This window comes from Macaca thibetana, chromosome 16 (assembly GCF_024542745.1).
Source record: "Macaca thibetana thibetana isolate TM-01 chromosome 16, ASM2454274v1, whole genome shotgun sequence".
NCBI classification, from domain to species: domain Eukaryota; kingdom Metazoa; phylum Chordata; class Mammalia; order Primates; family Cercopithecidae; genus Macaca; species Macaca thibetana.
This window is the reverse complement of record NC_065593.1, coordinates 65,422,977-65,447,304: the sequence shown is the minus strand read 5'-3', so window position 1 is coordinate 65,447,304 and position 24,328 is coordinate 65,422,977. Positions and strand designations below refer to the sequence as shown.

The 24,328-nt window shown below is 56.5% G+C and overlaps 1 protein-coding gene across 1 annotated transcript in view; it reads left to right on the top strand.

The window, feature by feature from the left end:
* KIF19 (kinesin family member 19) overlaps nucleotides 1-24,328 on the top strand; it is a 29,758-nt gene that overhangs the window by 2,078 nt on the left and 3,352 nt on the right. Inside the window, exons 2-14 of the mRNA XM_050764518.1 lie at nucleotides 104-184; nucleotides 13,660-13,770; nucleotides 14,415-14,502; nucleotides 14,810-14,946; nucleotides 15,999-16,124; nucleotides 16,529-16,723; nucleotides 18,147-18,293; nucleotides 19,549-19,671; nucleotides 20,975-21,140; nucleotides 22,223-22,397; nucleotides 22,529-22,727; nucleotides 23,691-23,961; nucleotides 24,043-24,164. Of these exons, the coding sequence (XP_050620475.1) occupies nucleotides 104-184; nucleotides 13,660-13,770; nucleotides 14,415-14,502; nucleotides 14,810-14,946; nucleotides 15,999-16,124; nucleotides 16,529-16,723; nucleotides 18,147-18,293; nucleotides 19,549-19,671; nucleotides 20,975-21,140; nucleotides 22,223-22,397; nucleotides 22,529-22,727; nucleotides 23,691-23,961; nucleotides 24,043-24,164 (1,941 nt within the window). The remainder of the gene's footprint in view (nucleotides 1-103; nucleotides 185-13,659; nucleotides 13,771-14,414; nucleotides 14,503-14,809; nucleotides 14,947-15,998; nucleotides 16,125-16,528; nucleotides 16,724-18,146; nucleotides 18,294-19,548; nucleotides 19,672-20,974; nucleotides 21,141-22,222; nucleotides 22,398-22,528; nucleotides 22,728-23,690; nucleotides 23,962-24,042; nucleotides 24,165-24,328) is intronic.

The following is a 24,328-nucleotide window of genomic DNA, read 5'->3' as shown; positions in this document are numbered from 1 at the left end:
AGATGGCTGAATGCTAGAGAAGCCAGGGGCTCTTGCCTGGGGTCTCTCTAAGGTCAGCATAGTCCTCTCCCTCTAATCCCAGGGGCTTGGTTTTCCCTCCCAGGTGGCACTTCGGGTCCGGCCCATCAGCGTGGCAGAGCTGGAGGAAGGAGCTACCCTCATCGCCCATAAAGTGGATGAGCAGGTATGCAGGGCCCTGCAGCAGGAGCTACAGTACAGAGGTCTGCTCAGATGGCTCAACTCACCTGGTGAGAGCAGAAAGGGCCCCTGTGGCTTGCAGCACCATCCTTCCTCTACTCACTGAACTCTTGGCTGTGCTATTGATGACACCACCTAGGAAGCTGGGGGCCCTTCCTCCAGGAAGCCTTCCTAGATTGATCCAAGGACAACTGGGAGCTTCCCTTGCCTGGGTGGGTCCTGATCCTTTACCATTCATATGCCCATTGCTTGACTTTCCCACCCTAATATGCCTACTACCCACAGAGCACATATGTATATGGTCGAGTGCTAAAACTCGCCTCTAGGGTGTTCACATGTGGCAAAATCCTTGGCTCTCTGTTTGCAATCTTGGTCCTCATGTCACCAGGATGAGGAAGGCGGGCACACAAGGCAGTAAGTGTTTATCAAGTACCAGCAGCATGCTGGGTACTGTGCTAGAAACTGGGAAACTGTGGTGAACAGAAAAGACCCTGTTCTGTCTCCATTACCTTAAGTCTAGTGTGGAGAGATGAGGCATTCATCAAAGAATTGCATCACAAACAAACATGAGTTTGCAGCTAACAAGGGCTGCACAGAAATGCTTAGTGGCATGAGAGTAGGTAAGAGGGGACAACACGTAAACCTGGAGGTCAGGGGGGCCTTCCTTAAGAAACTGGGCTTGACACTTTGGGAGGCCGAGGAGGCTGGATCACAAGGTCAAGAGATCAAGACCATCCTGACCAACATGGTGAAACCCAGTCTCTACTACAAATACAAAAAATTAGCTGGGCGTGGTGGCACGTGCCTGTAGTCCCAGCTACTCGGGAAGCTGAGGCAGGAGAATCGCTAAAACCTAGAAGGTGGAGGTTGCAGTGAGCTGAGATCTCATCATTGTACTCCAACCTGGGCGACAGAGTGGGACTCTGTCTCAAAAAAAAAAAAAAAAAAAAAAGAAAAAGAAAAACTGTGCTTGAGCTGAAAACATAAAGGGTGAAGAAGAGGTCATTAGTAGTGTGCATGAATGGAGAATGTTGACCTGAGGGGCCTGCATGTGCAAAGGGCCTGTGGTGAGAGGGACTGGGATGCAATTGGGTAGCTGAGAAAAGGCCAGTGTGGCTCAAGGAGGAGGGAAAGGGGCAAGAGGTGTAAATGGGCTGGGCCAAACCACATACCCTGTAGACCATGGCCAGGATGTTTGTTTGGGTGGGCAGTTGAGGACTCGTGCTGGGATGCACACAGGCACAGTGGTGGGGGCAACAGGGGCGGGCTTGGTGCCCAGGTAGGAGCATTGTGGTGGTAGGCTGTGCTAATGGCTCAGAGAAGTTGGGTGGCACGGCACAATGCAGAGAAAGACATACGGGAGCACCTGAGGCGCCTGGGCTCAGGTCCCACGGGCTGGACTCATGAAGTCCCGGGCCCAGGATAAGCAAACCAGAGGCGGATGGCACACTTCCAATGCCTGCTTGCCTCTGGGCTCCCCAGGGCAAGGGGCCCACTCAAGCCTCTTTCTTTTTTTTTTTTTTTTTGAGACGGAGTCTCGCTCTGTCGCCCAGGCTGGAGTGCAGTGGCGCTATCTCGGCTCACTGCAAGCTCCGCCTCCCGGGTTCACGCCATTCTCCTGCCTCAGCCTCCCGAGTAGCTGGGACTACAGGCGCCCGCCACCTCGCCCGGCTAATTTTTTTGTATTTTTAGTAGAGACGGGGTTTCACCGTGTTAGCCAGGATGGTCTCGATCTCCTGACCTCGTGATCCGCCCGTCTCGGCCTCCCAAAGTGCTGGGATTACAGGCTTGAGCCACCGCGCCCGGCCAGCCTCTTTCTTCAGCAGTGATGGTGGAACTGTGGGCACAGTAGAGCCACGGGTAGCGCGTCCTCATTTCTTTTCCCATATTCCTCCTTGGAAAAGGGTGGGCTTCCTCAAAGACCTTGTGGAAAGCAGGGGATGACTGGGAAGACCCTGTCTAAATGGGTCAGGCTCAGCTGGAGCAGAATGAATGCACATAAACAGTGGTTTCAGGACTTCTGCCATTTGCCAGCTGTGCAGACTTGGGCCGGGGGGGGTGGCGGTGGGGAGGAGGGGCGGGGTTGCTTCCAGGAGCTTCAGTTGCCTCGTGTGTAAGTGGAGACAGACATCATGATGCTTTCTTTAGAGGGTCTTTGTAGGCTAATGTATGCACTTGCTTACCCAGTGCTTGGCACGTAGGACGTTTCATAGATGTCATTTATCAACGTCTGTTAGAGACTGAAATTCCCCAGGGCTGCTGGATTGGCCCAGGAGAGGAGCCACAGAGTTCAGGAGGAGAAACCTCCTTCCAGGCAAAGCCACTCTGCTTGTCCAACTTGTCCCGAAGACATCAGGTCCTTGGGGTTGGGACAATGCTGACTCTCTGCTACTCCTGGCTCCTAGCCTGCGTGGGGGCTGATAAATATTAACTGGTGCTGATGGAAATGCTCCCTGTCGAGGGGACAGCCCATTGTGTGCCCACACATGGCAAACACTGGTTCCTTTCTATCCCTGCATGTGGAGCGGGAGGGGCTCCCTCTCTGGGTCTGGCCTAATCCAGCCAAGCTACGCCTCCACCTCCGAGAAGGCCTCCGAGCTGGGCGGTTCTAACAGGGCTGCTCCTTTGTCAGCTGGAGGTGCAGAGAGTCTTGTCTGGGTTGATACTGAGGAGGGCTCTCCATGCAAACTTCCTGTGGGCTTCTGGCCCTAAGCTCCTTCTGTCCCCAGTGGGTTCAAAGATTGGCTTGCACCAGGGACCCAGCCCAGCCCTTCTAATGGAGGACTGCAGTTTAGGAGCAGTCATAACTACCAGGCTGGGACCCTCCTAATAACAAATGGACATGGACCCCCCTTACCCTTGACCCCGACCTGGCCAGTCCCCCCACCTCCCAACCTTCACCCGACTCCAGTGGCTCTGTAGCTCGCCCACAGCCCTGGCCCACAGGGAGGCTCGGGGATCCAGTCCTCATCAGCTTCACTGATGGGGCCAGCTGGCCAGTGGAAGCTCTGTCATTCCTCCTAAGGCCTGGAGGCCCCATGGGCAAGTGGGTGTATTTGGGAGCTGAGCCAGGACATGTGCATCCTGAGTGGGGAGAGGTAGACTGGGGATGCAGTAACCCACAGGGCTGGGCCACCATGAGGGGTCCTAGGACAGCCTTCTTTAGTCTAGGCATTGTTCTCCTGGGGACACTTCAAATGAGGGAGATTGTGGCAACGAGGCTTGGCAGAAGGGGACATTCCCACAGATGGAGGGTCCTCTGGGATAGAAGCCCAGAGTGCTTGGATTCTGGGGAAGCTGGAGTTCGGATTTGGATGTTTTTTTCTTTTTTCTTTTTTCTTGAGATGGAGTCTTGCTCTGTCACCCAGGCTGGAGTGCAGTGGTATGATCTTGGCTCACTGCAACCTCTGCCTCCCGGGTTCAAGCGATTCTCCTGCCTCAGCCTCCCATGTAGCTGGGATTACAGGCGCGTGCCACCATGCCCAGCTATTTTTTCTAATTTTAGTAGAGACGGGGTGTCGCTATGGTGACCAGGCTGGTCTCGAACTCCTGACCTCAAGTGATCTACCCGCCCTGGCCTCCTAAACTATTAGGATTATAGGCGTGCACCACCTCGCCCAGCTGGTTTGGATTTTTAATGGGGATAGTCCAGGTGCCTTGGAAGGCCTGTGATTCCAGGGCCCCATTCAATTCCATTAGTCGTCACAATGCCTTCTTTAGAGGGTCCCTGTGGTTAACGTAGGCACAGTGCATAACACAGTGCCCGGCACGTGTCTACATAAGGGTTAATGAATGTGAATGTATCTCAAGGGCTGAAATATGGGATAGTTTCGGGTCCCAGAGGTAAACAAAACCTGGGCCTTGAGCCTTCCTGCTCCCTCTTCCTGTGTCAGAGCGCTCAGGACAGTTCCCAAATGGACACCTCAGTGTGTGTGTGTGTGTGTGTGTGGACACCTCAGAGTGTGTGTGTGTGTGTGTGTGTGTGTGTGTTCCTGGAAGTATGGTAGGAGCTCCATGTCTTAGTAGCTCCTGGGGTGAGATCAGACCCTAACGCGTAAACACAGGAAGTGGGGAAGCACCAGGTGGGCCTGGTTTAATTTACCTCTGGGGCCCGAGAGGAGCCAGGGACAGTCTGAGAGGTTAGTGGGGCCCCAGCATTCCGGGTGGGGGAAAAAACTACAGACCAAACAGCCAGCTCCTCCGTCCCCCATCCCTCCCAAAGCCTGCAGCCCGTGGGCCCTCCTCCCAGCTCTCCCAGGCTGTGTTTGTCTGCAGGATTTAAGTCAACGGACCATGTGTATAATCCCATCATTAGCATTTTATCTGCTGGAAGTCCAACTGCCATCCCCCTCTGGTCCCCGGGGTGCTGTGGAGCCAGGTAAGGGCTCCCACTAGGCCCAACTGTGGGGCCTCGGCCGGGGGGCAGGGTGAGAGTGGGAAGGGAAAGAGGAGTGAAGGCAGAAGAGCCACCGGGGAACATCGGGCCGGACAGTGCGACTCCTGGGATGGAAAGGAGAAATGTAGGCAAGGGGAGCCCTGGGCTCCCGAGAACAGGGGCTACACAGCCCGGGACCCGCGAACCAGAGCACCCAGGCTTTCTCAGCCTGCCATGTCATCCTGGCCGCATACTGGTGGGCAGGTTGAAACTCTCCCTGGGCCTCTGCTTCCTCATCAGAAGACAGGAGAACAGGAAACCTGCCCCACCCACCCTGAGAGCTGTCGAGAGGATTAAAGGAGATAATATAAGGGGGGTGCTGCAGCCACGCAACTGGGAGGCTGTTGGGAAAGATAAATAAAGTATAAGGTGACAGATGTCAGCCCGAGCCTGGGAGTGCTATGGGAGCAGCTGTCTTTAGCCCACCTGCCTGCCTGGGGGCAGCAAGGGGGGAAACTCCCTGCACACCAACCATCTGGACGCTTCTTGGCCCTGTTGCCCTGAAGAGCTGAGCTGGTGGAGAGTGGCTGGCGGAGGGGGTTGGGATTCTTTACCTCTCCCCAATTAGCCATCCCGCTGTGTTCCCAGCCCCTCCCAGCCCCAGGCAGCCACTAAAGTACTATCCATCTCCATATTGCCCATTCTGGGCATTTAATGTGAATGGAATCATGTAGTATGTGGGCCTAATTTTTTTTTTTTTGATACACAGTCTGGCTCTGTCACCCAGGCTGGAGTGCAGTGGCGCTATCTCGGCTCACTGCAACCTCTGCCTCCCGGGTTCTAGTGAGTCTTCTGTCTCAGCCTCCCGAGTAGCTGGGATTACAGGTGTGCGCCACCCATGTCTGGCTAATTTTGTATTTTTAGTAGAGATGGGTTTCATCATGTTGGCCAGGCTGGTCTCAAACTCCTGACTTCAAGTAATACCCCCGCCTTGGCCTCCCAAAGTGCTGGGATTACAGGCATGAGCCACTGTGCCCGACTGGTCCTAATGTTTTTGAAGTTCGAGTTCATTCACATTATAGCTCCTGCTAGAACATCATTCTTTTTTTTTTTTTTTTTTTCAGAGATGGGGGTCTCACTTTGTCACTGCCACCTTGAATTCCTGGGCTCAAAGAATCCTCCCACCTCAGCCTCCAGAGTAGCTGGGACTATAGGCACATGCCACAATGCCCAGTCGATTTTTAATTTTTAGTAGAGATGGGATCTGGCCATCTTGCCCAGGCTGGTCTCAAACCCCTGGGCTCAAGCAATTCTCCTGCCTTGGCCTCCCAAAGTGCTGGGATTGCAGGTGTGAGCCACTGTATCCAGTCACCTGAACTTCACTCCTTTTGCTGAATAATGTCCGAGGTGTGGATTCACTGTGTTTTGTTTATCTTTTCATCAGTTGATAGGCATGTGGGTTGTTCTCACTTTTTGGCTGTTGTGCATAATCCTCTAGGTTGCAAGGATCCTTACATTCAGCGTCTGGATGGATACAAGGAAGGGTGCTTGTTAACATGCAGATTTATGGGCCCATTTCCCCCCAGATTCTGACTCTGTGCGTGTGGGAAGTGCCTGAGAATCTGCATTTTATAAGCTCCCTGGGTGACTCTGGGGAAGGTATCTGCAGACCCCTTGAGAGACACAGCCCTAGTATATTCTCGATTATACATGCTCCCCATCCTAAGCCTCCAGGTCTCAGAATCCTGTAACAAGGTGGGGATCTGACCAGGACATCGGCCAGGTGTGGCTGTGTCCTAAGCAGCCAGCTGGGCATGAAGCTAAGCTTTATGAGCTCAGCAGGGTCAACTTTGGCCTTCTCCATCCAGCCTAAAGGCTGACAGGCCCCAGGGACACCCTTCCTGGGATCAGCGTTGCCTTTATTGAGGACTCCCAGGATGGTATGTTTACAACTAGAAACATGACCAGCAACAAATTCTCCTTTAAAAACAACAAAAACAAAACAAAAAACAAAAACAGAACAGCCTTACAAGGGTGCTGTCCACCTAGAATCAGGTTTTGTTATGGTTTGTTTTTACTTGTAAGAATGAAGGGGCTGTGGCCTGGCCCTCTGGGCTGCAGATAAAGCCAGAGCCAGATTCTCTGCTGAGGCTTCCTGAGTAGGATGGGGATGTTGATATAACATGATTTCTTTTCTCAAGGCTACAGACCTGTTGGTCCTCCTGACTTCTAACCGGGAAAAACTTGAGGCCCAGAGAAGTGTTGGAGCTTCCTAAAAGTCACACAGCAATGTCAAACTGAGCCTCATTGGTGGCACCCCCTCCCTCAGAGATTTTTGCCGTTAGCCTTGGAGGCTGCGGGAGGAATGATCTAAGTCAGTGGTTCTGAACCAGGGCGATTTTGCCCCCAGGAACATTTGGCAGTGTCACAGCCAGGGGGAAGGGTGCGACTGGCATCTAGTGGGTAGCGGCCAGGGATGCTGCTCAACATTCTACAATGCACAGAACCGCCCCCACAGCAAGGAATGATCCAGCCGAAAATGTCAACAGTGCCAAGCCTGAGAAAGCCTGGTCCGTGCTCAGCCATTTGAGGGCCAGAAAGAATCCTGTTAAAACTGCAAAGCTGATAAATGCAGCTGCAGCTTAGTAGTGTGACATGCTATGTGCAAAGTATTTCTCACCTAGGAGATGCTTGGAATGAGCCTGGTCCCCTGATGGGGACGCAGCTTATGGATGAGACCTCCTCTCCCTGGCCTGAGGCCCCCACTTCCCTACAGGATCTTGAGTTTCTAGACTCAAAGACTCCGACTCCATCTGGAACTCTGGAAAGGTCAAAATCTGCATTGAACTAAGAGCAGGGCTGGGAGAGGAGGCCATGGAGGTGGAGTCTCAAGCCAGAGCCTCTGCTGAGTTGGAAGCCTGGAGCTGCAGCGGCAGATGGGCTTGGAGGGGCAGAACTCTGGCATGAAGCTGCCCGCCTCCCATGTGAGCAAAGTTCCCATTGAAACCTCCCAGAGACAGGTGCCCCGTGTGCGGCGAGCATGAGAATGCATTCCCCGGGAGGCCGTGAGAGAGAATGCCCACGCTCAGCCCACCTGCTTAAGGCTGGGGGAGGGGCTGGCTGAAGCCCCACCTGGGGTGTGTCAACACTCAGCTCCCTACGGCAGGTGGGCCTGCCTTGGATGTCGTATTAGTTTGCAAGCTGCTGTAGCAAAGTGCCACGCACTGGGTGGCTTCAACCACAGCCACCTACTGTCTCACAGTTCTGGAGGCGGAAGTCCACAACCCATACGGCAGCAGGGAAGGGTTTGCTCCAGGCCTCCTTGGCTTTATAGTTATTTAGTTATTTATTTATGGACACAGTCTCACTCCCTGGCCCAGGCTGGAGTGCAGTGGCATAATCTCAGCTCACTGCAACCTCTGCCTCCTGGGTTCAAGCGATTCTCATGCCTCAGCCTCCCAAGTAGCTGGGACTACAGGCGCCCACCACCACGCCCAGCCAATTCTTGTACTTTTAGTAGAGATGGGATTTTGTCATGTTGGCCAGGCTGCTCTTGAATAAAGGGCCCACCTTACTCCAATATGACCTCATCCTTCCTCAACTGATTACACCTGCAACAACCCCATTTCCAAATAAGGTCACATTCTAAGGCACTGGGCATTAGGACTTCACAACATGAAATCTGGGGGGGGGGCACAGTTCCACCTGTGACAAGCAGGTGTTCCCCCCAGCCAGGCAGCTGTTTGTCCACTGGTGCACTTGGAGAGGCATGGTGGGCAGCCTGGGTTCTGAGACCCACAGCTCTGAATCTGCCCAGCTCTGCACTTGGCAGTACGGCTTTAGGTAATTTACTTAACCCAACCGATTCCTCATCTCCAGGCAAGCGATAATAAGAGTGTCCTCTCTGTTTTTGTTTGTTTTTTTGAGACAGAGTCTCGCTCTGTCACCCAGGCTGGAGTGCGGTGGCGCAATCTTGGCTCACTGCAACCTCTGCATCTCAGGTTTAAGTGATTCTCCTGCCTCAGCCTCCCAAGTAGCTGGGACTACAGGAGCGTGCCACCATGCCCAGCTAATTTTTGTATTTTTAGTAGAGATGGGGTTTTGCCATGTTGGCCAGGCTGGTCTCGAACTCCTGACCTTAAGTGATACACCCACTTCAGCCTCCCAAAGTTCTGGGATTACAGGCATGAGCCACCACATCTGCCAAGAGTGCCCACTCTTAAGCTGTCAGGGAAAACACACGCCAAGCCATTGGCACCGTGCCTGGCACAATCACCACTCCCCATAAATGGCAGCTTTATTCAGCACACGTCCCTTGGACATCTGCTGTGTGCCAACCAGGGGAGCCTTTAGAGGGAGGCTCAGAGGATGTAGAGGAGCCTCCCCGAGGAGGGACTGCGTGTGCTCATGGGGATGGGGGGTGCCTGGGTGGGTGAGGTACCCGTGTGCTGGCCTCTGTGGATGCACACATCAGTTCTTGGGTCTGTGCAGTGCAGATCCCTGGCGTGGAGGATGGAAGGTGAAGTTCCAGCCCTCTCTTCCCGACCCTGTGTTTCTCACAAGAAACCCCAGTGATCTGAGCTGAGAACCAGTGCCACAGCCTGCCCATTGCTTCTTTGCTTTGCTCATGTAATTGTCCAAAATTCTCTCTCCGTTCCACGTCTCTCATTCTTTAGGACTCAATGTTAGTGCCACCTCTTCCAGGAAGTCTTCCTCTAGGGGTGGGATTAGGTGCCTCCCTGTACTCCCGCACTCTCCTGGTTATTGAAATGATCCTTGAGTGTCGGAAGGCAGGAAACCTGGGCTCCCTTTGCACTCTCTCCCTGAAACCTTGCTCAGCAAGTGTGTTGACCTGGCTTGAACACCCCGTGCTGGTCTCCCTGGCAGCTCAGAGCACCTGTCCCCACCCCTCCCCAGCTCAGCTCCAGCTCACCTGGTGGAGGGGCACAAGGGCTCCATTGTGTGCTAGAGGGGACAGGAATAGGGTGATGCTCTCGAGGGTGGGGCGGGGGTTGGAGCGCAGACAGATGGAACCCAGACAAAGCCCTCTTTAAGCGGGGATCGTGGCAGCTGTGCTGACTGTACTACAGGAGCCTGGTTAGCTAAAGGAACCAAATGCCCAGGACGCCGTGAACTTGGCAGTGTCTGGAGGTTGTCTGAAGGTCACGGGTGGGATGGGCATTGGTGCATGCTGCTCACTGAAGGCCCCTCTCCCAGGGGGTGCTCCTCAGGCCACTGGTCCTGCCTGTGTCCACAGGACCGCTGGCATTGAGATAAGAGTGTGAGCAGCTGGCTGGGTTCTGGTTGCGTCGCATAGGAACCTGTACTGGGGAACTCGGAGCCAGGTTTTACCTTCAATCGGGTCTGACACTAGAGCAGGGCTCATGCTGCTAGCTTTGGGGCCTGGGACAGGGTCCAGATCCTGGAAGAGGCTCACTGTGACCACCTAGCTTTTGGCCAGCTGGCAAGGAGCCTGAGTGAGTGGCCTCATTCTTTTCCCCGCACAAAGCCCCCTGGTCCATCCTATCTAGAGCCCTCTCCTGTAGCTGGCTGACCTGGAATCCCATCTGATTGGGAAAGAGTTCCACATGAGGCTGCCAGGGTCAGGCCTCCTGGAAAGCCGCCTCCCTCTCCCCTCCTCCACTGAGAATCCCAGAAGGGGCCTTGCCGGATACCTGACGGTGATAGGTTAGTTTCGATGCAGTGAGCACAGGTATGAGCCTGGAGTCCAGGTGGTGCAGGAAGGGGGTTTGACCCAGGGCACACGTAGAATGCTGCAGGAGTCTGGTGGGAGCCCCAGGGCTGTCATCCTCCTGGGACTGGGCGTCCTAAATCCGCGAGCTCGATCTGGGTGGACCCAGAGGGACCTACGAGGACCTCCTGGATCCACGGAGCCCAGCTGTGCTCACAGCTCTGCTGCCTGCTGCCTGCTGCCTCCTCACCCCGAGCGGCCACCCCTCATGCCTTGTCTGTTCCCAAGCCCTTTTTGGGACTATCACCAGCCCTGGCTCCCCTGCTGACCCAGGAAGGGAGCATAGCCCCTGTCTCTGCTTCCATGGGGCACCCCATAACAGCCCACCCTCCTCAGTGTCCTGCCCGCTGTTAGGACTCAGTTTAGCTCCTTGGACAGTATCTTATCCCCGGTTATGAATTAGGTCAGGCTAATGCGCACTGTGGGTGTTGGGACTTCCTGGAATTACAGGAACTACTGAGGAATAGGGTGGGAACTCCCCTACCTACCCCACCCCACAAGGCCCCCCGTGGGAGTAGGGGTGGAAGTGTGTGCATAAGAGGTGGTTTAGGAGGGTAGGCAGAGTGCCAGCCAGGACCCAGACTGCCAGGCCCCAGTCCTGGCTCTGCCATTTCCTAGCAACATGACTTTGTGCCTCAACTTCCCCATCTGAGAATCATCATCGTGATGACTCAAGTCGAAGGGTTCAGTCACGATGATCACGGTGATTCTGTGCTGGGAGGAGGGGGCTGGGAATGAAGGCTGCCCATGCCCTACCTCCCTCGCCCCCTTCCCTCCCACTGAAAGAGGGGACCCGTGAGACGCCCATGCTGGCTGAGGCTGCCGTCATGCACTCCGTTCAGCACCCATGGCCCCAGGGAGCGTCCTCCCTTCTCATGAAGAGCACAGTGGTGGCTCGTTTTCCCCTGGCTGGCACGAGCCAGGACCCCAGGGAGCCCAGGCATCCCCAGGCACAGAGCAGCATTTAGAGGCGCCAGCTGCTTCTCAGGGGGCACCTCCACGGTGCAGTGGTTGGGGGTGGTGCATGAGAAGGACAGGGACTATGGTCCAAAGGGACCTCAGGCAGGTGCAGGGCCCATGGAATCCCAGTGACCTTCTCCACGGTGAGGGTGGGGTTGTGGGCCTCGACTTGATGGCAGAGTCATTGGTGTGGGAAGGAGGTGGCCACTCTCAGTCTCCACCCCTGCCCTCTTAACAGCCCCTTGAACAAAGACTGTTGAGCTCTCGGCACATGCCCGGCCCTGTGCCCAAGCACATTACACGTTGTTGCAGGGTCTTCCCAGCCCTGCAGGTGGATCACGCTGCTGTCCCATCTGACAGAGGAGGAGACGGAGGCTCAGGCAGGTTATACCCAGGCCCAACCGCCAATAAGAGGTCACAAGGGCCTCAGCGCCTGCCCTGATTATCCTCTGCTGCCCCTGCTCCCCTCATCCTAAATCCTCCAAACTCAAGCCCTCCCACGCATCTTTGTTTTTTGTTTTTTGTTTTTTGTTTTTTGTTTTGAGACGGAGTCTCGCTCTGTCGCCCAGGCTGGAGTGCAGTGGCCGGATCTCAGCTCACTGCAAGCTCCGCCTCCCGGGTTCCCACCATTCTCCTGCCTCAGCCTCCCGAGTAGCTGGGACTACAGGCGCCCGCCACCTCGCCCGGCTAGTTTTTTGTATTTTTTTTTTTAGTAGAGACGGGGTTTCACCGTGTTAGCCAGGATGGTCTCGATCTCCTGACCTCGTGATCCGCCCGTCTCGGCCTCCCAAAGTGCTGGGATTACAGGCTTGAGCCACCGCGCCCGGCCTCCCACGCATCTTTGAATGTTTCCTGTTATTTCCACGAGTCTGGCATTGACTCTGTCCCCACGCCTACCCTAGACTAGGGCCCCCAGCAGGGATGCAGCCTCCTTCCTCTGCATCTCTGCACAGAGCTCGGGACGAGGCTCAGCACACACCAAGGGCACAGGGGCAGAGGCGGGGTCAGAGTGGAAAGTCAGTCACCTTTGGAGGAGGGGAAGAACCCGCCCAGGACCCTTCTGTGTCTCAACACACATGCCAGGAGGTGTGCACACGCGCACACACACACACACACAGTGCTGCCACTCCTACCCTGCAGGGAGGGGAGCCCCAGCTGGGATTGGCCCACCCATGCCCTGTCCTGGCTGCCAGCCCAAGCCCCTCTGCTTCCCTTCCACTCCCAGCTCAGGCTCAAAGCTGCAAAGGACCACTGGTGCAGTTCCCTCACCGCTCTCAGTCGCAAGTGGAGCTCCCCAAGCCCAGCGTGCTGACCTCGCGCCTCACCCAGCTGCCTGCAACTCTTTGCCCTACCCCAGGGTCTGCTCTGAAGGGGTGAGGCAGGGCAGGCAGGGCTGTAGGAGGAGGATAGGAGTCAGTGGACTTTGAACTCAGAGCCTGGTTGGCACCCTGGGTCTCCCCTTGCTGATGTGTGACGACCTGGGGGGTGTGACTCCTTTGGACCCTGATTGGGAGTCATAGCTGGCCTTAGCCTGGGGTCATGGCTGGGGTTAAAAGAGACTGTGAGGCCAGGCATGGTGGCTCATGCCTATAATCCCAGCACTTTGGAAGGCCAAGGCGGGTGGATCTTGAGGTCAGGAGTTTGAGACCAGCCTGGCCAACATGGAGAAACCCCATCTCTACTAAAAATACAGGTGGCATGCGCCTGTAGTCCCAGGTACTCGGGAGGCTGTGGCAGGAGAATCGCTGAACCCAGGAGGTGGAGGTTGCAGTAAGCCGAGATCACGCCACTGCACTCCAGCCTAGACAACGAGCAAGACTCCGTCTTAAAAATAAATAAATAAAAGACACTGTATGTGTGGGTGCTTGCAACAGGTCCTGACACAAAATGAACCCTGACAGATGCTCTCCATTCTGCTGTTGCTCCTCTTTGGCAGAGGCAGCATGGGGTGTGGTGTTGCAGTGAGGGGCAGGCCCCCAGGGTCTGGGCTCGTGGTAACCTGGGCATCACCTGTGTGTGCTCTGCTCCCCTAGGGCTGCACCGGCCTTGCAGGGGTAATTGCTTGTTGTCAGGAAGGTGTCCCCTTTGGGCATCCAAGGCCAGGTGATGGCGAGCCTGACCCGACACGGGAAAGCTGAAGAGGACAGGAATGGGTTGTGGCTCTGAGACCTACCTCTAGTGGGACCTGGGACCTGGACTTTGGCCTCTGGCCCCTCCCATCCCTTGCCCACGTCCTGGGCTAGGGTCAGAGCCCAGACGGGCTTTGTTAACTCTGATCAACAAAGGGGTTAACTTTGTTAATCCCTGAGGGTTGACCTCATGGGGACCCGGGGATCCCAGGTGACCGTGGGCCTCCCTCCGGGGACCTTTGCAGATGGTGGTTCTCATGGACCCAATGGAGGATCCCGACGACATCCTGCGAGCACATCGCTCCCGGGAGAAGTCCTACCTGTTCGACGTGGCCTTTGACTTCACTGCCACCCAGGTGAGGGAGGGCCTGGGCTGGAGACATGCAGGAGCCCCTCCCCACCCTTAGCCCCACTCAGGAGGGGCCCTCCAGGGTCCCTGCCTTTGAACCTCAGCCTCCACTCCACCTGCTCACCCTCTGTTCCTTGAGCCCTCCCCATTCAGGAAGGTTCTCATGCACACAAGGCCCACACACCCGGCCTCTTGCACGGATGCACTGGCATTGGCACTCAGACACCACCCTACACAGTACACCTCGCTTGGCTCCTACCGAGCTGGAAAAGGAGCTTGAAGGCCATCTGGTGCGAGGACAGGGACAGAGGGTGGGTTTGGCGAAGCTGACACCCTCCTCGGGGACCCCCATCTTGCCCATCTGTGGGATGCTTCCAGGAACAGATGTGATGCATCCTCAGGGCTGGGGGCCAGGAGGCAGCTGTGCAGGGAGGCGTCTCAGGTGTCCTGGGCTCTCTTTCAGTCTGGTGTCCCCCACCGTGAGTGTAAACAGAGACATTCCCTCCCCCACCCCACCCCCCACCCCCACTCACCTTGGGGCTGGGGCTCCAGGGACAGAAGCCTCTCCTATCAGAGGTCAGGACGAGCTAGTGGGTGCCTGTGCTGTGCCCCGCCTGTGTCCCAGCCCCTGACAGGCTTCCTTCCTCACAGGAGATGGTGTATCAGGCCACCACCAAGAGCCTCATCGAAGGCGTCATCTCAGGCTACAATGCCACTGTCTTTGCCTATGGCCCCACAGGTGAGGGGAACGTCCAGACTGTGGGCGAGGACTGCAATGCTCCTGTAATCCCCGTCACCCTCCAACTAGTCCGACCCCAGCTGGGACAGGAATCAAGGATGTGGTTGCTCCAAATCTCACCCAGGGCCCTCCAGCCCCAGAAGCCCCATCCCGAGCCAGGGGCATCATCCGCCCTGCTCCCCACCACCTCTCTGGCCATCTGAGAGGGCCCAGCCTTGAGGACAAACCCTGGCTTCCAGGAGTGCCTGCCCAGCAAGGCCTCCCTCCCGACTCCACCCTGGTCACCCTCCACCTTGTTCTGCCCCAGGCTGTGGGAAAACCTACACCATGCTGGGCACAGACCAGGAGCCCGGCATTTACGTTCGGACCCTCAATGACCTCTTCCGTGCCATCGAGGAGACCAGCAACGACATGGAGTATGAGGTCTCCATGTCCTACCTGGAGGTGAGTCCCCCGGCCTAGGCTCATATGGGGCTGGCCCACCTCCCTGGGGCTGGTCACTGGGCAGCTTCTCAGGGCGCTCATTACTGCTGCCCTCCCACATGCCTATTGTGAGCTCCACTTTATAAACATTGCAGGCTCATCAGAGAGGTTAGGCAACTAGACCAATGTCACACAGTAAGCGAGGGGGTGGAGATTCAAACTCCGGACCCTGCAGCTTCTGCCCTGTGCCAGGCTCACCACCTCACCTCACCATCCTCACGGGCCCATTCCTTAGAGCAGACCCTGTCTGCCCTGCCAGGCTGCCTCCAGTGACTCTGTGTGTGGGTACAGTGAAAACTGAACATACACATACAGGCTGGAACCTATGGGCCTTTGCCACCCAGCCACAGCCTCCTGGTGCCCACCCCGTGGGAGTACTATCACCAGACAGTGATGGGATATCAGGGGCTGGGGAAACACACAGAGTCCAGAAGAGGTGGGAAGCTGGACTTCGTCTGGCTCCTCCGGGAGCTGATAATCTCCTGGGTGCCATCTTAAGGAGGCAGTGAGGCAGAGCACCAGCAGCTGCTGGCCAACAAGGTGTTGATTCAGCCAGCAAGACTCGCTTTATGGGGTGGGGGTGCCCCCAGAAAGAGCATAGGGGTTGCCTAGCAATGAACAGGGCTCCTCACCGGGTGGGGGAAGGGGGTTCTGGTCATTGGTCAGGTCCGCATGCAAGTAGGTCAATGTCACACAGTAAGTGAGGGGGTGGGGATTCAAACTCAGGGCACTGCCCGGTGCCCACCCTGTCTGGAAAGGAGTGATCCTTGGTTTTGAAGCCTCCTGTAACCATGGCTCCAGCAGCCCGATGTTTCCTGTGGATGCTGAAGCCCTTGACCCCATAGGAAAGAAAGGGCCTTTCCTCCTAGTCAGGGCTCTTCTGAGAGGAGCCTGGGCTCAGGAAGTGTGAACTTTTGTCCCTTTCTTGCACAAAAGGAAAGGGGACTCGGCCTTGACCTTGATCTCCTGCCTTAGACTCCCTTCCCCCATCCCTCCCCCACCTGTCCCATCAGATCTACAATGAGATGATCCGGGACCTGCTGAACCCCTCCCTGGGCTACCTGGAGCTGCGGGAGGACTCCAAGGGGGTGATCCAGGTGGCCGGCATCACCGAAGTCTCCACCATCAATGCCAAGGAGGCGAGTTTTGTATGGCCAGCCAGGAGCCACTGAGAGGAAGCTCACCGCCTGAGGGGCAGAAGGGGCGGGGACTGAAGCCAGGGAGCTGCTGCCCCCTCAGCTGAGGCTGGGACAGACAGAACCCTGAGTGGCAGCACGGAGGGGACTCACACCTGCCCCAATGCCCCCACCACGCTGACCCTGGGAGGGTAACCAGGCAACACTGCCTCTCCATTTACCCAGAGACCCTGTCCTCCAGAGAGCCGAGCTCACCCCAGGCCTCTTGGTGCACGGAGCCCAGCCCATTCCAGCCTGCCCTTTCCCAACTGCTCAGAAGTAGGACCCTCCCTGCCAGCCCCCTCGGGCTCCTCTGCTGGAGCATCTCCAGCAGTCGCTAAGAGCTGCCTCTCCTCCCTCCCACCCAGATCATGCAGCTGCTGATGAAGGGGAACCGGCAGAGGACCCAGGAGCCCACGGCCGCCAACCAGACGTCCTCCCGCTCCCACGCGGTGCTGCAGGTGGCCGTGCGCCAGCGCAGCCGGGTCAAGAACATCTTGCAGGAGGTGCGGCAGGGCCGCCTGTTCATGGTCGACCTGGCTGGCTCGGAGCGCGCCTCCCAGGTGAGGCTGGAACCTGGGCTGGGCAGAGGAGGGAGGGCTGACCCAGGGAGGAGCGGAGGGGAGGGACGGTGACTTCCATGCGAGGCCAGCACCACAGGAACAGGGGAGAAAGTTTGGGAGGTGGGGACAGGGACACCGGCATCTCAGCTTCCTAGGAGTTGGAGCGGGGAGGATGTCACAGTGAGGTGGCGGGGATGAGTGGAGACCCCTGGGTTAAGGAAGTGAGGAACGTCCCAGAGGAGCAGGGTGGGGGGGGATGGGGTAGGGCATCCCAGGAAGAGCCAAGGGGCTCTTGTGGGAAGGGGAAGGAGGATGGGGGTTTCTCCAGGGAAGGAGACCGGCTGCCCTAGGAGAGAGATCCGGGAAGACAATGAATGGGCCCAAAGGAGTAGTTGGAGGCAGGGAGAGACAAGTATCCCCTGACTGGGGGGGACTTGGGACATCCTGGGAGACGACCCAGCCAGTCACATCACGAAGAGAAGGTCCCCGTCACCCATTTCTGGCAGCATCTTTGTCCCCTCTCATGAAGCTTGGCTTCGTGGCAGCATCCTTGTCCCCTCCCATGAAGCCCTGCTTGCTGGGCTCTGCAGCCTTGGTGGCAGCACCACCCCGCTGGTGTAGGTCTGGGCTCCCTCGAGCAGGCAATCTTGGGGGTTTTAGGGTCACCTGAGCAATGAGGCTGGGTGATGTCACCATTGCTGGCACTGGAACAAATGCAAGGGGAATGACAGCACCAGAAAGAATGAACAGTCTTTCGTGTTTGAACATGTGGGGTCGGATCTGAATGGGGCAGTTTCAAGAAACTCACCCCTCCCATCCAGTAAAGCCTAGGGGGCTTCCTGGAAGGCATACAGAGGAGAGGCCTGGGAGGAGAGTGCCCTTCAGCCACTGGAGCCAGCTGGTCCTGGCTTCGCCAGGCTGGGCAGAGCCACCTCCTACGGGGAGCTGCAGGAAGGGCCTCCTCGGCTTTGACATGCTCCTGCAGGCCCAAGAAAAGGAGAGGAACCTGCCCTCCGCCGCCACCATGCACATTCTGCATGCGTGTGCATGTACTTCCCTCCTTGCTCCCTGGAGCACCCTCTGGAGTGCCTGTGGTTCTGCTGGCTCCCAACTGACTGCCTGGAAAGCAACCTCGCTCCCATCTCATCCATGGCACTGTGTGTCAGGCTGTGCCACGGCACCTGCCCTGGGGAGAGCCGGCCATCTCAGCCCTCCTCAGAAGCTGTCAGCCCATCATTCTTGTTCAGAGGCCTCCGGGTCTCTTAACCTTCTCTGATGCCCTCAATGGCCTTGGCGGGAGGATGGCCACAAGGTCCTTGGGGGTTTATTACCCAGGATCACCAGGTCATCGATGGGGTGGCTGGGGAGAAACCCAGTCCCCGGCCTCATCAGGCCATACTTGTGCCCTTTGCTCGCCCCCTAGACACAGAATCGTGGGCAGCGCATGAAGGAGGGGGCCCACATCAACCGCTCACTGCTGGCACTGGGCAACTGCATCAATGCCCTGAGCGACAAGGGTACCAACAAGTACATCAACTATCGCGACAGCAAGCTCACCCGACTCCTGAAGGTACCAGCCACAGCTGGGCCTGGGCACTGGGCACCAAGGGTGAGGCTGCCAGATTGAACAAATGAAAATACAGGGCACCCAGCTAAATTCCAACTTCAGGATACACAGCAAAATTTATTTTAGTGTAAATATGTCCCATGCAATATTTGGGATATTCTTATACTAAAATAAATTAGTTGTGTATCTGAAATTCAAATGGAACTGGGTATCCCATATTTTATCTGGCAACCCTAACCAAAGGCTGGGCAACGGGAAGGGAGAGGAGCACGTGATACCCCCACCCAGGGCTGTGGGTCAGAACCGTCTAGATTTGGGGGTGCAGGTGGGTAGTCATCCTCATGGCCCCACAGGTCTGCTGTTTGGGGGTGGCCTCCTTTGTGCAGGGGTGTCCTTGGCCTTAAATTATAGCAGCATCACTGAGCGTCCACTCCTGTCTGGACTCTTGAATTCAGTACTTCACTCTGTTAGCTCCTTCGATCTTGTCAACAACTCTATGAGTGTGAGGGATTACATTTGCAGATGAGCAAACTGAGGCACAATGCAGTTAGGTAACGTTCCTAAGGGCTCACACTAGTAAGTGCTGGAAGTAGGATCCAGTCAGAGGCCTCCCTGGTCTAATATCAGAGTCACCGCTTACTTAACATTGCCATCAGCTGCCGTCATGACTGCACCTAGAAGCCGGGGAGGTGGGGACAACTGCAAAAGGACTGTACCCTTAAAAAGCAAGGAAGACCCAGCGTGGTGGCTCACACCTGGAATCCCAGCACTTTGGGAGGCCAAGGCAGGTGGATCACCTGAAGTCAGGAGTTCAAGACCAGCCTGGCCACCATGGTGAAACCCCATCTCTACTAAAAATACAAAAATTAGCCAGGCGTGGTGGCAGGCACCTATAGTCCCAGCTACTCGGGAGGCTGAGGCACAAGAATTGCTTGGAACTGGGAGGTGGAGGTTGCAGTGAGCCGAGATAGCACCACTGTACTCCAGCCTGGGCGACAGATCGAGACCCTGTCTCAAAAAAAAAAAAAAAAAATGAACTAAAGAGGTGAAGGAGCTTTTTTAAGTTTACACAGCTGGTAATTGCTGGAGCAGGGCTTTCCTCCTCCCAAGCCTCACACCATATGACGCTCAGCAGCCGGGTCCCTTGAGTGTAAAGAGAGAGAGAGATTACACTTGCCAGGGAGGGCATTGTGAACAGCCTGGCAGGAGGAAGGCCTGGGGAGGCAGTTCCCACTGACCACAGCCACCTCCCATCCAGGACTCTCTGGGAGGAAATAGCCGCACAGTGATGATTGCTCACATCAGTCCTGCGAGTAGTGCCTTCGAGGAGTCCCGGAACACCCTGACCTACGCCGGCCGGGCCAAGAACATCAAGACTAGGGTGAGGGCCCCTGGACTCTCCACCAGGACACAGTTTCCTGGACTGAGATTCAAGTCCCTGGGCTGATCCCTGCCACCCCACCCCACTCTCTGGAACCAGCCACTGCTGCACTGGCCTCATTCCTTAGTTGATTGTCATCTGTACACTTTCCCTGCACCTCCAAACCCTGCTCCTCTGCCTGGAAGCCGAGAGCTCCCAAGGGTCCCCGCTTCCTCCAGTCCCAGGACTGTGCTCCCCCTGCCTCACCCCCTCTTCTCTTACCTTCCTCGTCTTCAGATGCTCATTTAGACCTTTGCATTTCCAAAGCACCTCTTCATGACGGTCATCACAGGAGGCAAGCTTCACTGAGCCCTTGCTCTCAGCCCTTTCACATGCTACCTCCTTTGATCCTCAAAAAGCAGCAGTGTTACTGCTGTTCCCATGTACGGATTAGGACAGCAAGGTTTAAGGAAGTTAAGTGACTTCCCAGTTGGTCAGTGATGGCGCTGAGGATGGAAACTAGATCTGCCCAGTTTCCAAGTCCGTGTCCTTACCTGTCTGTAAGCATGTCGGAACCCTTGCCATCCACTTAGAAATCCATTTCTGCCTGTTCGTGTGCAGAGGAGTGGGAATGGATACATGTATGATAGCATGCAGGGAAATTCTCCCAACACCTAACACTTGCCAGCTGCTGTCCTGAGGGCTTTAAGTTTTATTCCAACCCCTCAATGGGGGATGGGAGACACATTCTTGAAAGAGCTCAGTGATGGTTCAGAATATTACTAATAGCAGGTAAATGATGCCAATGGTAGGTGCTGGGGCAAGACAGGAACAGGAGGTGGGGGTGGGCTGTTGGGGTCCAGTGGAACTCTCTGGAGACTGTAAGTGGGACCCTGAAGGCTGAGAAAACATTCCAGAAGGGTAGGAGCAGGGAGGGCACAGGTTCCACAGGCAGGAAGGGGATAGCATCTGTGGTGGGCATGGGGAGAGCAGGACAGGTCTTCGACTGGAGCGAGATGTTCATGCAGGAACGGTGAGCCCAGAGAAAAACAGAGATGGGGGTGGCCCTTCAACAATGGGTGGAGGAATGAGGACGTTCCCTCATTCCTTCAGGAAGCTACTGAAGGTTGATGAGTTCTAGCAGTGACTGTGACAAGAGGTTGCGGAAGTGGAGGAAAGGAGGCCATTACTATCAGCTAGAAAGACTGGGAGAGGCGGGGGGAAGAAAGGCAGCCCCTGCAGGTAGGCCTTGGTGAGTGCACGGAGGCAGGGCCTGGCACCCGGGGTGACTGCATCCCCTCCGCTCCCTACATGTTCCCTGCAGGTGAAGCAGAACCTGCTGAACGTCTCCTACCACATCGCCCAGTACACCAGCATCATCGCTGACCTGCGGGGCGAGATCCAGCGACTCAAGTGCAAGATTGATGAGCAGACTGGGCGGGGACAGGCCCGGGGCCGGCAGGATCGGGGTGACATCCACCACATCCAAGGTGCGCCTGTGGGTCTATGTGAGTGGCAGCCCCCTCCAGGCGGCCTCACGTTGCTCTGGGATCAGGCCATGTTGTGTTCAAATCCAGAATCGGGCTCTTTCTGGCTGGGTGGTTGGGCTAGGCACTCACCAGCTCTGAGCCTCCTAGCATTCGACTGTTAAATGGGGTTGTGATCTCTGCTTCAGACAGTTGCCAGAGATCACAACCCCATTTTACAACCCCCCTTGGAAGAGTAGGTGGGATCCCACAAGGGAGAGGCATGTGAGCAATGAGTTAGTTGTGCAGGGCACACACCAAGGCCTCTGGCGTAGGACTGCGAGGTCATGCCTGCACCACCGGAATGGGCTCTGTTTCCTTATAGACCTGCATATTTGCTGTGATGGTTTTCCAACAGACAGTAAGGCTTCTTTTTTAAAAAATAATTACTAATATAAAGAGAGGGGCAGACAGTGAAGTTGTGTGTGTGTGTGTGTGTGTGTGTGTGTTTTTTTTTTTGAGACGGAGTCTCGCTCTGTTGCCTAGGCTGGAGTGCAGTGGCATGCTGTAGGCTCACTGCAACCTCTGAATCCCGGGTTCAAGCAATTCTCCTACCTCAGCCCCCCAAGTAGCTCAGATTACAGGTGCCCGCCACCACGCCTGGGTAATTTTTGTATTTTTAGTAGAGACAGGGTTTCGCCATATTGGCCAGGCTGGTCTCAAACTCCCGACCTCAGGTGATCTGCCCGCCTGGGCCTCCTCCCAAAGTGCTGGGATTACAGGTGTGAGCCACTGCACCTGGCCACAGACAGTAAAGTTTCTAAGGGCACCCCTTTTTATTGTTGGCACAGAGGTGCTGTAAAGGTTAGCAGGAGCCCAGTTCATACCAAGGAGCTGGAAATCGCTTTTGGGCAACAGCTTGAAGATTCAATGTGGGAGTGGGATGTGGGAGGAGGTAGTAATCTAGGGGGTCTTCCTGGAGGAAATAGTTGGACAGGAAGTGGGAGCACTGAGTTGGGAAGAAAGGGAGGGGAGGGCCCCAGGTGGGCCCAGGCTTTCCTAGCTGAACTTGCCTCCTCCTCTACCTTAACCACCCTCACCGGCAGCTGAGGTCCAGCTGCACAGCGGGCAGGGTGAGCAGGCTGGCATGGGACAGCTTCGGGAGCAGCTCGTCAGCGCCTTCCAGGAGCAGATGGATGTGCGGAGGCGCCTGCTGGAACTGGAGAACCGTGCCATGGAGGTCCAGATTGACACCTCCCGACACCTGCTCACCATCGCCGGGTAAGCCCCCGGCCCGGGACCCTCCAGGCCCCACCCCTGTGCCTGGGACACAGGAGCATAAGCTGTGGCTGTGCACTGTGCTCTGCCCCTATGGCCTGAATGCCCTGTCTCTCTGGGTGGGGCTGTGGCAGCTGGAAGCATGAGAAGTCCTGCAGGGCCCTCAAATGGCGGGAGGAACAGCGGAAGGAGTGCTACGCTAAGGACGACAGTGAGAAGGACTCAGACACAGGCGATGACCAGCCGGACATCCTGGAGCCGCCCGAGGTGGTTGCAGCCCGGGAGAGCATCGCAGCCCTGGTGGGCGAGCAGAAGCAGCTGTGCAAGCAGAAGGTGTCCAGGGTTTGGGGGGCAGGGAGAGCGGGTTTAGGGGACAGGGTGAGCAGGTTTGAGAGGCAAGGCGGAGGGGCTGGGGTGGGGGTAGCCATGAGACCTGGGAACTCAGGCCACAAATCCTGTGTGACTTTGCTAAGTTCTTTAACTTCTCTATGTGTCACATTCCCCACCTGTAAAATGGGAGCATTCCATGGTGCAGCCTTCATGGGGTTGCTGGGAAGATTACATAAATGCCTGGCACATACCAAGGACTCAAAAAATGGTAACTAATGTTATAATGAGGGTTTTCCAGGCCGGGTGCCATGGCTCACACCTGTAATCCCAGCACTTTGGGAGGCTGAGGTAGGCAGATCACTTGAGAGGCCAGGAGTTCGAGACTAGCCTGGCCAACATGGGGAAATCCCGTCTCTACTAAAAATACAAAAAAAAAAAAAAAAGCCTGGTGTGGTGGCTTATGCCTGTAAACCCAGCTACTCGGATGGCAGAGGAATAAGAATCACTTGAACCTGGGAGGCAGAGGTTGCAGGGAGCTGGGATAGCACCACTGCACTCCAGCCTGGGTGACAGAGCAAGACCCTGTCTCAAAAAGAAAAAATAATAATAATAATTAGGGTTTTCCCAATAACAGATCTTTGCCTTCTGTTCTGGGGCATACCCAGACCAGGGGGGCTTTAGGGTGTCATGAGCCCTGAGGGGGTCACATGGGCTGCGGTTAAGTAGCTATCCCCCAAGCTGGTTCCAGGGGCGGGTTGAGGTCAGGATGGCAAGAAAGTGGACACTGAGGGGCCACCTTGGAGCAGTCCCTGATTGTAAAGCCCAAGATTTAGCTTTCAGAGTTGGCCTCAGCCTGGAGCTCCAGACAGATGCCTGGAGTCCAGGCGCTGGAGGGGCGAGGACGGGCTGGGCAGGCGGATCGGACCCCTCTCCCCGCTGCCAGGTGCTGACCTGCGCCTCCTGCAGCTGGCGCTGGAGCAGCGCTGCCGGGAGCTGCGCGTGCGGGGCCGACGCCTGGAGGAGACGCTGCCCCGGCGCATCGGCTCCGAGGAGCAGCGCGAGGTGCTCAGCCTGCTGTGCCGCGTGCACGAGCTCGAGGTGGAGAACACCGAGATGCAGTCGCACGCGCTGCTCCGCGACGGTGCGCTCCGCCACCGCCACGAGGCCGTGCGCCGCCTGGAGCAGCACCGCAGTCTCTGCGACGAGATTATCCAGGGCCAGCGGCAGATCATCGACGGTAGGGCCCACGCCCCCGCGCATCTGAGCCACCCGCGGGGGGGCCGCTGGCACTCGCTGAGCCCTGCCCCTTCCCCGGCAGACTACAACCTGGCTGTGCCGCAGCGCCTGGAAGAGCTCTACGAAGTGTACCTGCGGGAACTGGAGGAGGGCAGCCTGGAGCGGGCCACCATCATGGACCAAGTGGCCTCCAGGGCCCTGCAGGTGGGTGGGCGCCTGAGTGGCCTGAACATGGGCACATGTGCCCAGGGAGGGGCTGATGACCGAGGCAATGCCTGCAGGCAGCTGGAGGGGACAGGACCAGGCTGGCTGGCACCCCAGGGAATTGACTCCCTTTCCTTCTTACCCTACCCAAAGCCTTGTCGAGC